The sequence below is a fragment of the Gambusia affinis genome, linkage group LG08 (assembly GCF_019740435.1).
Source record: "Gambusia affinis linkage group LG08, SWU_Gaff_1.0, whole genome shotgun sequence".
Lineage (NCBI taxonomy): Eukaryota > Metazoa > Chordata > Actinopteri > Cyprinodontiformes > Poeciliidae > Gambusia > Gambusia affinis.
In genome coordinates this window covers 18,348,189-18,364,091 of record NC_057875.1, presented here as the reverse complement: position 1 = coordinate 18,364,091, position 15,903 = coordinate 18,348,189, and the positions used below count along the sequence as shown (strand labels likewise).

Sequence of the window (15,903 nt, the reverse complement as noted above, 5' to 3'; positions counted from 1 at the left end):
TGAAATATCCACAACCTTACCAATGGAAAAGATTTCTTTCATTATAAAAGGTAAACTATCGCTATTTCAAAATATTTGGGGTCCTTTTATGGAATATATAGAAAACATAGAGAGTTATAGTATTTGGTCTTCTGCAGTGTCCTAAAATAATCTTCTTTATTTGTATAATTGACTACTTTACTTTGAATTGTACATTTGAGCTTGTATTCTCTGAACCATGTACAATACTAAAATAATATGGGCTAACTCCTGGAAAATAGAGAAACCGTTATTGTTGTATTTGTTGTTTCTTCTCAGTTATCTTTTTTTCTCATATATTTTGTATGTAATAAGTGCTGCTCTAAAATATCCTATAAAAACTTGGCATGCAAGGAAAGAAGCTGAATATTGGACATTAACTTAACTACCCTGGACTTTCCTCTGATGTGGGAGCAGACAAACTGTACAGTTGTTGGTCAGAAATAGACTGAAAAAAACAAAACAAAAAAAAAGCAAAGCGCAGAGAGCCTTAATATTTCACATCTAATGCATTATTTACACCCTGGGCAAAGTGGCGGAATATGCAAGGGCGCTCTTGGGTGAATGGCGAGTTTTTCGATTCTGTGCCACGTGTGTGAATCTGCGAGGATGTCTGTCTGATCGGCGGAGCAACGGATGAAAGACAAAGATGAAAGCAGCAGCCTGGAGGGCCTAACTGCAAGATCCATCTGCTAGTGGTGTAAAGCTCTGAAGTTGCTCTTGCTCTCAGGTAATCTCCTTAGGTGGTCAGATCACAAATGTACAGTCAGCGTGTGTGTGCGTGCTGGTGTGTGTGTGTGCGCTCAGGAAAAGTCTCAGGAAGGAGAGCTGTGGATGCAAATGAGAAGGCACACCTTGTCTAATGAAGCCATGAAGGCATAACTTTTGTTTGACAGGACAGAATGATAATTGGTTTACATAAAGAAAAAACATCTTGTCTTGTTGCTTGTCTGTCAGATAATAAAAAAAAAAAAAAACTTTATCAGCCTCTCCCAAGTAAATCAAAACTATATGTCCAAGTCCGAATATTTTTTTCGGTTTTTCATTCAAATATCCTGCATTGTATTTTGTATTTCAAAATGTATAAATGGATTGCATATCAGTGCTAAATCAGAAGGTTCTACTATTAAATAAAAGCTGGGAGAAAATATGCAGATGGCTTTTACTGTAAGCTATTTAGTATGTAGAGATCCAGAATTTTAAATAGAGCACCTAATGACTTATAAAGGTTGATTTCAAAATTAGTAGCTATTGGTGGAGAACCAGCCTAAAAAGGTTAAAAAAAAACTAAGTAAATTGTGTATATTCATTTGTCATTCAAAATATATTTAACTTGTTTTAATTTTCCTAAATAAGACTAAATATGTTTCTGGTGAAAAGTATGTCGATACTTGTGTTAGTTGGGTCTTGAAGCACTTCTGCTGCAATGTGCACCAAGTGAATTTCCCCAAACTCTTGAAAAAACTTTGTTACACAATCTTCTCAAGGCTGCTATACTCTTTGTTGCATGCACTCCTTTTTTTAACTACCACATTTTTCCTTCCACTCAACTTTCCATTACCATGCTCTATGACTGGCCAGCTTCTTTAGCAATGACATTTTATTGCTTCCCATTCAACAGTAGTGAATATGTAAAAGAGAGAAACTAATAAACTTTTCTACAATAAGTTCGCGTAATGAGACGTTCCTGTGCTTTTGCTCTTTCCACAAGCCACCTGTTGCCTTTAAACTCACTCACTGTACTCTGTCTGAACTGCTTCCAGCAGTTCCGTATCTGCTCGGGTCGATTGCATTTCTGCGTCCATACATTACCCTCCTGCCCCTGCGCCTTCATCTGTGAGCTCCAGCTGTGAGTGGGACCGGCAGAAGCCAGCAGATCCCGCCTCCTCTGCTGCGATTGGCCCGACGGGAGGCAACAGGGGGGGATTTGCTGACTTGTGTTTCACATCTTTGCAGCGGCTGAGCGCAGCGTGGCTCTCCGGCTGCACAGCGTGGGCTCTCTCTGAATCATATAGTCAGATGACTTTCATTACGGCCGCGGAACGCAGTTGGAGCATTCTGTCAATGCAGCAGAGAGCGAAGAGCGCGGAGACGAGCTGAGCTGCGCGTTTGGACACATTTATCCCGAGTGCGTCTTCCGCTCGATCCACCTGCCGGCGCGCAGGGAGCCCGTGGAGGGATGTCGCGATGTTGTGCACAAGGAGAACTAAAACTTTGGTGTCAACGTGCGTGATCCTGAGCGGCATGACCAACATCGTGTGCCTGCTGTACGTCGGCTGGATCACCAACTATGTGGCCAACACCGGGGGCAAAGTTGCGGAGATCGGCGGCGGTGGCGGGGAGACGGACAGAAAGTTGGAGGAGGACGGCAAAGGGGAAACGCTGAGGATTATGGAGCGCCTGGAGCGTCTGGAGAGCGTCGTGAACGAGCACATCAAAGGTCAGTGATGTTCCGCTGAGGGTGTGAGCGGGTCAGAAGCAGCTCTGGTGTATAGATGGAGGTGTTTCAAAGAGGCCAGCAGTTTTATCGGCATTTAGATTAACGTTAGAAAAACAACTCGACATGAAACTTTGGTCTGTTCTTGCTTCTTAAGGGAAACTTTGCTGTTTTTTTTTTTGTCAAGTTCTACTATAGAGCTACTTATGTTAATTTTTACTCTTAAATGAAGCCTGTTAAATGTCAACAGTCACTGGCATCTGTTGTAGGTTGCAGCAAATGTACACCCTCATATCACAAAATTTATGAAGACTGTGTGAAGTGGGATTTTTAAGAGGCTGCAGCAGAACTATCCCAATAGAGCCCAGATATCCCTAAAAGTGTTTCATATTAATGCGAGTTAATGATCCCCTGCAGACATTTTTAAAAGGATGTGGAAATGCATCCAATTACCCTTTCCCCCTTTCTGAAAAATCCAGCCAATGGTCGCATAAAGAACTGAAATCTGACAAAAGTCCAATTTGTCTAAAATGATGCTTTAAATGAAAATCTTACCTGCTTGGAGAAACTTTGCCCCTCTGCTTACTGAAGTGAAAATCAGCTTAATGAATTAACTCAGGTTTGCATTTCCATCTGAAGGCAAGAAAGTATAAGGTGGTCTTACATGATATTTGGAATGATAGGAACAAATCTTACCAGCTGGAAAACCATACTAGCCAGGAATAACATTAGAACCACTGAAAGAATGGCTGCCACAGATCCCTTAAGGAATATCCATCCTGAATTCAAATGTACTTGAACCTATGAACTTCAATATTTTCAGTACCAAAACTCACCTATAACTTCTTTAAATTGTATATTGTTTTCTGAAAATGTTGTGAACATACTTTTTTCTATTTATTTAACTTTTGGTCCAAAGCCCACTTAAAGGTATTATTAAACATGACATATTACCCCTATTGTTTGGCGTGTCTTTAGCCCCAGACACGCCAAACTATCGTAACTCAAAGCAAATACAGTCTGGTGTTTATTAATTATTGGAGACTCACTCACATTTCCTTTACCCACAAATTATGACTAGAGGGAGGAAAATTACTTGTTAAAGCGGCTAAGAATTGATCCTGGAAAGGTTGATGGTGGCAGTCATCACCAGCTGTTTTTCTTTTGACTCGGGGGTGAAAACGTAATATGTAGAATTGCACAAAACATTGAATTTGAGTAGTCGTCACTATGTGCAATGCAGCAAAGGATGAGTTGGATTCAGTATTTGGTAGGATGCTACACTTTATAGTAACAAACAATCAGGCAATCACACTGTGCATTTTAATATTATAGCTTGCCAGTTGGACCATCTCCTGTTGCTCTGGTTCTGAGCAGCTGAGATGCTGTAGCTCACGGAGAGTGAAGGAACATTGTGTAATGATAAAGTGTTAGGAACATTTGTGTGGGAATTCTTAGCAGAAGTGTCACAATTAAACATTTTCTTAAAAATTCACAGCCTTAGCTATGCCGTTTTTCATGTTTATTTTTTTGTTTAAAAAAATCATCTTAGTTTTTTTTTTTTGACAATTTGAATTTTATATTTGCCTGTGTAGCTGTTGTCAAAGTCATTTTCTCTTTAGTACAAAGTGTGTTGGCTGTGTTTCTTGCTCATCCATCTCCCAGCAACACTGATACTGTACATGCTGGACCATCCTCCACTTGGAAAATCCTGAGCTCTGGCTTCACTAAGATTAGAACATCAACCTGGGTAAATTGACTTGAGATCATCCTCGTTCGCATTGAGATGCATGTAAAAGTACATTTTATCTCCCACCACTAAAACACGTTTTGTAGCTGTTTGTTAGGAAAACACATTTTGAATTCAGAACTAAATTTTTGCTGCGTTCTGTTTGAGATTGCATTTACAGTGACCTGTTGTGTTAATTCTGCTGACTGAAGAACCAAATTCATTGGTTACTGTCCTACTTTAAAGGACTATTTGTGATTGTGTCACTGGCCCATTTGCAGCAGTCTCTGACCAATTTCTTATCTAAATTCAGAAATCAGACTAGGTCAGTTCAGTTGTCACGCAGAATAGCTTTTTGGGACCCAAACAAGAGCTCAAACTGGTTTGTTTACTGTTGTCAGAAAATGATATTGCACACTGCTAAATTGTTTCAGTTATACATAGGCAGGCATAGTGCTTCCTCCTGGGTCCTTCATGTTTAATTACTCCCCTCCTCAGATCAGCACAGCAACGAGTCAACACAAAATAGGAAGTGGGACAGACTCTTCTTGTATGGACCACTAAATAGGACACAATACTCTAACCGAACGTAGATTTCAGTGAAGAGATGCCCGCTGTGGCAACGGCAACAGGATGAAAGCTCACGTTCTCTGGGGCGAGGTTTATTCTCTAATACTCCAATCATCATAAAGTCATTCATGGGAAAGATAAGAAGCAGAGAAACTTTGTTTATCCAGGATTATTATTATTTTTTTGTTTCAGATTAGCTTGCTGGGAACTGATTCTCAATCAGAAGTAAGACAGTGTCAAGACTCAATTAATACTCTTAGGAGGGAAACATCCTTTCCATGCAGAGGCCACCTTACAAGCATAGAGATCGCTACACTTCAGTGACTTGGTTCATTTGAGCAGCAAATTATGTGTTTCTAGTATAACAATACTCAAGACCTACTTTTTGCCCATTTTTGTTAGTTTTATTCTTTCATCACTTAATGAGTTGGAAGTGTGACGATTTTAAATGCTGAAACTTCACATAAAAGAATCCCTTTTAACAATGCTGGGAAGAATTTAACAGGTGACTCTTTGAGCAGCAGTTTCACAGACAAGATGTCTGTTGATCGAACAGACGCCTCTAAGAGGTATATCTAAATTAAATATTGGTAGATATCTAATTGTTCAGGTTTGGTTCAGTTTGCATCGCTCCTCAGAGATCTTGATCAGAGATAAAAACTCACTGATCATTTGCATAGTTAATTGCAGGCTGAGTTCAGGAGGCCTAACAGATTTTGTATGGATGTTGGGGTTAAAGTGTTGGAGTAAATTTAGCTTTATGAGTGCTTTCCTTACTCTCCTCCACTTCACTCGGCCATTGGAGTCGGTGCCAGATTACATGAGCAGCCAGTGGCTGATGTATTTATACTCTGTTACTGATATAAAAAAACCCGGCTTGACTGCAGCCTTATTATGTAGACGTAGGAGCAGAACAAATGTATTTAATTGACTGCTGTAACTTATGCTCACCAAAACAATGCTCATCAGAGGGATTTTCAGATACTGAATGATTGTTGCATTAACACATTACATGTGATATATGTACCGTATTTTTGGACTATAAGCTGCTACTTTTTTTCCCAATCTTTGAACTATGTGGCTTATAGCCCGGTGCGGCTTTTCTGTGGATTTTTCTTCAACCACTAGGGGGCTCTTTAGCAGGAAGTGAATCATTGGAAGTCAAAATTGGAAATCAAAGAAGAAAGTGCTGATTCTCATTTAGAACAAGCACATGCTAGCAGCAGGCAGGATGGAGAAATGCTTCCAAACTCATAGCCGGCTTCATCTGACTCATTTGTTGTGTGTACTTTGCATTGTGTGCTATGGCCAAAAGAAACCAGCAGACGAGGACCATGGGAGTATTGCAGCCAGCAGGGCAGCTTTATTCTGTTTAAGACAAAAATATATTCAGCACAGCAGTTCTTGGGCTCTGATATCCCCATATACACCTCACCTCTCCCCAGAGCAGCTCGGCGCAAACTGAGACCAAAATGTGTTTAGACCAACCAAATTCTCTTAATTGTTTACAAATGAACTAAAATCTTCATTCATTCAAATGAATTATGAATTTGGGGTGAAATATAACATTTTTTACACACTTGTTACAGATACATATAGTAGCAAACTTGCTCAGGAGACCACTGACATGTGAGATGTACTTCTTTTCTTGTTCTTGGGTGCCTCCCCCACCGCTTTCTGATGCCGCCCTAAGCAACTGCCCATATAGTATAAATGGTTTATAGTGTAAACCATATAAGTGGTTTACACTATAAACCACTTAAATGGTTTATAGTGTAAACCATAAAAGTGGTTTACACTGTAAACCACTTAAATGGTTTATGACATTTTACTGCCATCGGTCTGGCAGTAAAATGTCAAAGATACTCTCTATTTGTTTCTTTTTTATGTAGAAATTGAGTTTCTAATCTAGTAGGTGGGTAAAAAAAGACTCCTCGTTCTTGAAGTGCTTTGTTCTTTTCAGTGACAAATATTTCTTGTCTAATTTGTCTTGCCGGTGGATTGTTTTTATAGCATATTTTTTAGCATTTACACAAATATTTGTCCTTTTAGCTTAAAAATAATTCACTGAAGAAGGGTGATATTATTTTTACAAGTCATTTATAAGGTTTTGTGTGTTGCTCTTCAGATATTAAATATTTCAAAGACCAACAGGAACCAGGGGATTCTGTTGTTGTCGTGTAGAAGTACTAGTCGATGTTGAACAGAAAGCCAGTTTAATCAGAAACCAGATCTCATGGCTCTCCTTCGCTGTATCTGTTGTCTTGGACAGGTGACACCTTCCCCTGTTGCTTCAGAGAACATTTAGCCCTCAGAAATGTGCATATTTCTGCACATCCACAGGTGTTTGTTCCTACACTTCCGGACATGTGCGATGTCCATGATCAAGATAATTAATTCAAAATTATTAATTTCTGGTCACAGTTATTTTTCCGGTAGGGAACTTGTTGGATCAGTTCTCCTTTCCATCCTGCCAACCACACATTTTATTTTTAGAAGTCTTTCTATGAGTCAATGCTAGTTGATCTGTTATGACAGTCTTATGAGGAAGAGGAGTGTGCGTGGTAGGCGTCTGAGGCTCCGTGTGTGAGTCTCGGTGTAAGTTGTGTGTCTCCCATGCCATCAAAGATTCATGTCAGTGGTGTGAGAGCTGCTGTTGATGTTCCCGCCTCCTTATGGAATCTCTGTATTGTTGCATGAGCAATTCAGTTTCTGTTAACATCCTGACATTAGTCAGTTTAGGCTGCCATGACCGTGTAACACACAGGTACTGTGGGAGGAGAAAAAAACCCCTGTCTTCTTCTTTTGTTTGTTTTTGTTTTTTCTCTCCCAGCTGTACTACAGATGCCCAAGGATATTCTGATATAACACAGTTTAGGGGTACACCAGAGGAAGCAATGAAACACAGATCCACACGGATAGCCAGAAGCTGCTGGTTTGTTGAATATTACATTAAAAGTTGCCTGAGTCCCATTGAAGGTTTCAAACCTCTCCCCACCTCCCTTCCATCCACACTCACACCACCAACTTTCAAAGCAGAGTGGCAAGAGAGTTGTCATAAATTTGCAATGAATCCACCTTTACATTCGTCTTTGATCTGTCAAATGCAGGGAGGTGTGACACTCACAATTCTAAACGTGTCACTTTTAGCAGATTGAAGCCAGATGACTTTGTTGCACCTTCTCCACACACTTGCTTCTCTGTCAGTCTCAGATGGCAGCTTACAGTGTTTAAGTTATGCTTCAGCAGCGCTTACAGGTGTTGGCAGGTGACAAAATTAACACACGTTTATGCATTTTCTTCCTAAAGTGCAGTACATTTAAAGCACCAAGGGGGAATTCAACATGTATCAAGTGGATAATTTTGTCCTGATTTTGTTGCTGTTTTGCATGTGCAAGCAGACCAAGCTGGCTCTAACCATTTGATTGCCTTAGGTGAAATTTTGGTTTCAGCTGCACCGACATTCTCCCCACCACCACCATCCCCCTTTCTTATTAAAAATAAAATATGGATCCCTTTAGAAGTTATAACTCATATTATTTTCTGTCTCTATGGAGGTATAAGTAAAAAAAAAAAATCACAGCAATCATGCATGGATTTACATATGTGGCAAAAATGTCCTCCTGTCCAGGAGATTTGTAAAATAGTCTTACCTGTTGCTGAGCAGTTCAAACAGACCATTCAGCTGCAGCAGAGAGACTACTGGACGTGTTTTAATTAATAGCATAAATTAATTAGTAAAGATCATGGAGCTATAAATTAAAGGACATCGCAAAACACTTTTATAGTACCACAGCAGCAGTATATCCAGTATCATGTTTAGGCAATTGAGATTTTCTCAGACTAGATAAGTTAAAATAAAGCAGACCCTCAACATAAAACAACACTGAAGACTGAGAACAACTCTGTAGTTCTCACAAATGACTTCATAAATTTGCCTGTAAATGCTAAATGGTTACTTGACGAACTGAATATTTTTTGGGTTTTATTTGCGGTGTCCTTTGTTTTAACGAGGCTGCTACTTCTCCTTATTTTTATTTTCATCAGGCTTGGACACTGAGAAAAAAAAAACCGAACTCTTTTTCTAAACAGCACATGTGTTCTGCATTTAACCAAAAACTTTTGTCCACTGTTAGTCATTGCATAGAGAAACTGACAGTCAGCTCCATAACAAAGCACAGATGAAGCCTGACAAATTTCTGCTGCAATCTGGGTTTACTTTGACTAGGACTTTAGTGACAGAATGAACAACAGTGTTCCCAGTGTGAGTGAAATACTTTGACTCCCTCTGCCTATTAATTGCCCAAATAAGAGTTTAAGTACAAAATGGCAAACTTAAATACCAGATCAGATGAATTTTGTTTGGACGTGTCCTGCTGTGCTTTCATTTTTCTTTATGTAAAGGAAGCAACCTTCCTATTGAATTGCCTATTGAGGGCACAGAATGTTTCATTTATTTTGCAGTGGAAAAGGTTTGCCTTCAAGTCTGTCGGCCAGGAAGTTTCAGGAAGTCAGCTAAATCGAACAAAGGATTGTTCATTGTGTATGAACAACTTCAGGGCAGATCTCTCACCCAGAAGACAGTGGATCGATGTCTGCAGTCAAATGTTGACTGTTTCTTTTGTCGTTCTTTTTAAAGACTTTTTGAAGAGTTTAATTAAAGGGCATTGAACTGTAATTCTTCCAATACCTATTTTATACAAATTTCAAGAGTTTGTTACTGCTCTGTTTACTTGATGTACATTTGAATGCACATTATATACTGTTTCTGTAAGATGGAGGTAATCCTCAAAAATGTACAAATGAATTTGAGTTAAAAATTATCTGAATTTTATTTTGATATAGTAGAGTAAAATATAATATATGTATAAATGAAACGAAGCATAGGGGGATCACACCTGTGTCAGGTTAGGTGTTGTTACAGCTATACTATGTAACTTATATTTTAAAAAAAAATCAGTTTTTTAAAACACATTTGTTAAATTGTCACTATGTTGTGACGGTATGGTATGAGAAAATCTGTGAAAAATCAAGCCGTTACGCCTCCTCCCTGATCTGCTACAGCGATCTACAAAAATGCTCTGCTGCTGGTGAAAAACAACCAATCAGAGCCAAGAGGAAGGTCTTCTTGACACTTCAATCATGTATGTGCTGCTCAATGTGCTAATGTTGAAGAAACAGCATTTATGCTTCGTCGTCGGTGGCTATGCTAACTAGACTTTGCATTCATGACTCTGCTGATGGAAAGAGACTGTAGCCTGGCAGGGAGAAAAGAGGAAAGTGTGAGCAGTGTGTACACATGAATGATTGACAGCACTAGGCCCCTCCTCCTGACTCACTGATGGTTTTATGACTGAGCAGTGTATTTCTGTATTTAGTCCTGGGAGAACTGGGAGAAGGCAGAGGAGCTGAATTTTTATTCTCAGGTCTGTCTGTGAAAAAAGCCACAGACAGATCTGAGTCTTTGTGAGCCTTTAAGGACCTCACAATTCAGTTCCAGTTCTTTGAATCACTACTGGGTAGAATTACCCATGTTGTAAAATAAAATAGCTTTTTTTGTTGTTTTTGCATTTTGGATAAGCAAAACTAATATCCTGAAATCATTTTCAACTTAGGAGGCTAATCTCACTTGGCAAAATGTAATGGCACACTTTATACTTTAAAATTTCAGCAACTGAGATATTAATTGTAGTTTATCATGGGAGTGTTAAATTGTTAGCCCATCTTCTTCACTGATTTTGGACTTTTTCGACAAGCATCAATATTGATGATAGGAGATTCTTCTCTTTGATGAGATTCAAGCTGCTTTCCACAGAGCAATCAGTGTCTGCAAACAGGCCAATCACACATGAAATGACATGGGCTGATGTTACACCTCAGGCATCTGATGATCCAAAATAAAATCAGGGAAACACTGAATGTGTTTTAAAATCTATCTAAATCTAGCAGGCGACACTCACTACACTCGCGAGTATCACAAAGGTTTCAAGTATCACAAAGGTATTGAGCTTTCTCAGAAAATGCACCATTAGGTGTGGATAAAAGTGGATTATTGTAGCAGATGGTGATGTCTGCTTTATAGAAAATTACTAATTTAATAGCTTGAGGAGAAAAATTACTGCTGTGTATTGAATAGTAAATATGATATTTAGTTGGACAGGCTTTCTGGCAATTGCAGCTTGAATTTAAGGAACAACTTAAAGTTGTGGTATATTGCTTTGTCAACATTTTACAGAGTAATTCATTAGCAGAATGATATTAAGAAAAGTGTACCAGCTGCATATTGCTTTATATTTTCCAAGAAGCACCATTTTTTTCTATGTTTAGATTAACAGGCCTTAAATCTCATCAGGGACCAGTACTGTTATAAAAATCTATAATGCTAGCATTTACAATGGTTGACGTTTTACTATCGGCCACCAGGAGTGCATAAAAATTTTCTATTTGTTTGTTTGTTAAAGCAACATCCTGCACAACACCAATATTAAACATTACAAAAGTATGTTAAAATGCTTTCCATAGGCTACAGGAAAAGGTTAATCAGCAGATCATAATTCATTTTACAACTTGCGACATAATATCCACATTTAGTTTAAAACTAGTTATTGTTATGTCTTCCAGTAGAAGAAGGCTTGGTCAAACTGCTATTTGTAGCTTGTGCAAAAAGATGGAAAAAGCCCTGCATGTTTCATTTCATCCATTGGCCTATTTCATGCATGTTCTCATCAAAACTATTCCTGCTAATATTGTTTGTGTCTACGTCTTGTGAAGCACCAAATTTTTTACAGAACTATTTTGAACTTCCTGTTTTTGGTAAACAATAAAAAGATGATATTTGATTTTGGATGTTATATTTTTATAGCAGCCCTTTTGTTTTTAATTGTGTGGGCAAAAGCAATTAAAAACAAAGTTTCTCTTTTTGCTTCTTTTCACACTTCCTGCAGCAGCTTGCTATATTGCATTTATCATACAGTCAAACTATGCATTTTAGATGACGGCAGTATTGAATTGTTGACATCAGACTGAATATTATAATTGCAAATTGTAGCCACATTTCCCTTGAGATGCACAATATTCTGAATGAGAGTGAAAATTAGAGCTCAAACTAAAATACATGAAAAAGATCAAACTCCTGGAACCCAACATGAAAGATTTTGTTTAATCTCTGAGCCAAATCAGTCAGAACATGCAGCCTTTCTTTGATCAATAAATTCATAAACATAAATATGAAATCCCTCTTAAATCTAAAAAAAGAAAGCAGATTGTGTGCAAATCGGTTTTTCAAACGCAGTCAATATTGGCTATGATTTTTATTTAAAACCAGTCAGATTATGAAACAGTTAGAACCATTACATGGCTTGTGCCGGTTTTCTTTAAACTACTCCAATTCCTTATAATTCAGCCTTTCATCCAGAATAAATCCAGAGCATAAAAAGGTATGATTTTTTAAAATATTTTTTTATGCTCTGGTTTTTCATAATTCATATGATACATTTTTGTTTTGACTTTGGTGTCATAATTGTATGACTTTGTTTAATGGTATTTGTTTATTTTTTTATGCCACCTGTTTATTATGTAAGCTGAAGAATTATGGATAGACTTTTATGCCTATTTTCATTTTTCCATTATAAATAAATCTGTTTACAATGGAGCTAAGAGCCTGTTACCAAATTGTAGGCCCCTAGAGAACAGGGAGTTAAGTGCTTTTTGAAAACCAGTTGACAGCCTCAGTTTTCCACTCAAATGCCATTAAAATCATTGAAGGCACAACATCAAGGGGAAATATTTTAACAAATCCATAAACCTTGTAATCTTTATTAAAAAGTGAGCCAGAAAATTTTACATGAAACAAAAGTAACATGTCCTACACAGAAGTATCATTTTTATCAAAAATACATGTCAATAACAATGTGTCAACAGCAACCTGAAGATATGAAATAAGTCCATAATTTCTCATTTTCTCACTTTTAGCTCACGTTCAGTCAAAGCCACTTTTACTGAGTTGAATTCTGGGGAAGATTTTTTTGTGACTAGGAAAAAGTTATTTTTTCTTACTGGCTTCATTTAACACCCACAAGGTAATCATCACCATATTGTGTCACAAACTGTCAGAATCCACATTTGTCTTTCTCGCCTGGTTGCTCACACCTGCTCAGTATGTTGGAACAGAAACTTCTTGCTCACCATGTCACTTGGATTCAGGCTGTCAGTGCTGCAACGTCAAACTGACAACTGTAATTGGCAAATAATTACGAAGAAATTTGTGTTTTAAAAGCCAATTTTAGCTTCATTACACATATCAAAAACCTTGAAATTTGAAGAAGTCCTGTTATCTGTGTGGCTGTCACTGTGACACATACCATCCAACGAAGTATTGTTACAGATCATGTACATCGTGTCATGGAAGCAGTATTTCCTGGCCTTGTTCAGCACCATAATTCATCCTGTCACAGAGCAGAAACTGTCAAAGTAAGATCTGAGGATTACTACAATGACTTTGTGGTTCTGATTTTTTTTTTCCTCCAAATTCCCTAGATTCCATTGCTGAGATGTGGTGAACAAACATTTTTATCCATTGAGGCTCCTCTTTGCAGCTAACAGGACATGAATGATGCTACTGCTTTAAAGTTTAGTGCCAGATATTACAACCCATCTTCAGGAGCCAGCACTAAAAAGGTCTGCTTAGCAACAATTGACCAACAAACTACCAGTCTGGTGTTCATAATCTTATGCCCATTTAGTGTATAGGTTTTTTGGTTTTGTCGCCTTGTGGTCATATCTTTGGTTCCACTGTTGTCTGTGGGCTTTGGATTTTCTGTGGCTAAGTTTAGTTATGAAAGTTTTATTTTGAGTTCACAATTTGCAGCCTCCTGTGCTGTTGTGTTTGGGTCCTTCTACCACAAAATCATAATACAGAAAATTGTAATAAACAAGGAGGCAGAGAGCTGGTTAATTAGAACTCTTTGAGAAAACAAGTGTGGATTTAATTTCTTTATGAAAGCTACCATAGATCGTAAATCTAATTGGATCTCTAGATTATTTCCATTCAAAAAGACACAATTGTTTATTGAAACTGGGTGTGGGCATTGACAGAGGTCACTTCCAATCTAAATCAAACTAAATCAATCACTGCAGTACTTTCTAATCGCCTGGCTTTAATTGGATGTAAAGCCAATGCTTACATATGCTTACCTATTGAAGTGGTGTTTCTGTTATTGACATTTCCTCCATAAAAAGAGCTGACTTGATAAACACATTGTGTGCAGGTCTGGCCATGATATTAGCTTGTTGAACGTCTTTGAAGAAAAAGCACATCCAATCAGTCCAGCTTATTTTAATGGTTTCCAATTTAGTAGTCCATATTAGCTGTGTATACTGCAGGTGACTTGTTAGAAATGGAAAACATGCCTCTGAGTTCTGTGATGACCAAGGGCGGCGAACACGCTGCTTCATTAAAGAAGAAGCTGTGCTCATGGTGGCAGGTATCCACCCTGTGAGTTCACACGTGCATAAACACACAGCCGCACACTCTGAAGAATCCTCACCACAGAGACTGCGCAAGTAGTAATTAGTGGAGTGTGTCTCACATTTACATGCAGGCTGGATTATAAACAGAATGCACAAAACTTGACACTTTTTAAGTATAAGTAAAATACAAGGAAAGCAAGCTGCTCCAAAGGCCACCAATCCATACACTAGATTCATCCTATAAGAGAGAAATGCTCGGATGTGAATGTTTTTTGCTATGTTGAGCACACAAGCTATGCTGTTTCAGATTTCTTCATTTGCCAGAGTGATTTCCTCACAGTGGCAGGCTACATGATCGCCTCTTCAGATTTCACACACGGTGTGTCCAACAGGGAAACCAGCACTCTGTTTGGTTGCCACTGTCACTCACTGCAGCTAAACTCTGCAGCGTATCGCCCTTAGGCTGCAACATAACATTGAGGAGAGGCTTTCCTCCATGCTGCCCCACAGCTAAATTCTGTCAGCAATGCTTTGGGAGGGCTTTCTGAGACAGTCACCTTCATACAGTTGTCTTCTGGGGGCTGCTGGAAATGCTGCAGACAATTAGTTTTAGTCCTGTTTTTAGAGCGGTGGCTCTGCCATAGATAGAACTCGTCATAAGTAGTTGTTGTTTATTGCTTTATTGGTAATTTAGGGCTTTGATGATTCATTTTAACCACACTTTTTTTTTTAGAGTGAAAGAAATGGCAAATGGCAATAAAGTTTTGGAGAAGTATGTTGGATGTAAGATGTAAAATTATATGAGCTGATTCTTCTTTGCTCAACATAAGGATCAAAATTGTACATACAGATTCAAATTCTTATCAAACACTGGTTGTTAGTCTTTCAGAATCCCTTTTACCCTCCATTCACTTCCTGTATTAATTGCACCTGTTCGAATGTGTTACTTGTATAAGGGACACATTCAATCCATCAGACTCCAAACCTCTGCACCAATGCCAAGACCAGAGAGATGCTTAAGAACATTAGACAACTAGCTGATGTCCTGTGCAAGAAGGCAACAACCACTGGTGTAATTATTAGAAAATGGAAGAAACTCAAGATGACTCGGTCTCCCTCAGACTGGGATGCTCTGCAAGATCATGGAGTATCAGTGGTCATGAGACAGTTGAGAGATCAGTCCAGAGCTACATGGGAGGAACTGGCTAATGAACTGAAGAAGAGAGCTGTAACTACAGTCTCAAAGGCTACCATTAGTTATAAGTCTAGGCCTGCCTGAAGCTTACCAATGGACATCTGGATAATCCAGAGGAGGCATGGGAGAAGGTCATGGGGTCATAGGACACCAAAAGCTACAGAAGATTTTTGGAGGGAGCTGAAACTGCTTTGACCAGTGACGGCTTCAATACCTCAGAGATCTTGGAAAATCTGTATGGAAGAGTTTGCAAAAATTATTTATACATTGTGTGCAAATCTGATCAAGAAATACCGGAAGTATCACGCCTGTAGTTGTGAGAAAATGTGCCTGCACCAACTATTCAGTTCTATTTATATAAAATGTATAAAATGCTTCCAAAATGAAACTGCCACTTCATTGACATTTATAAGATGCTTTTGATGGATGACTATGACAACAGTAATTGCTTTTAAAATATATATATATATATATATATCACCATGT

General features: G+C 38.4%; 1 protein-coding gene across 2 annotated transcripts in view; it reads left to right on the top strand.

The window, feature by feature from the left end:
* The first annotated feature begins 1,981 nt into the window (after positions 1–1,981).
* The window catches only part of LOC122835809 (polypeptide N-acetylgalactosaminyltransferase 18-like), a 131,271-nt gene continuing 117,349 nt past the window's right edge, over positions 1,982–15,903 (top strand). For both annotated transcript variants that reach the window (XM_044125173.1, XM_044125172.1), the window contains exon 1: positions 1,982–2,458. In XM_044125173.1, the coding sequence (XP_043981108.1) occupies positions 2,206–2,458 (253 nt within the window). In that variant the 5' untranslated portion in view covers positions 1,982–2,205. The remainder of the gene's footprint in view (positions 2,459–15,903) is intronic.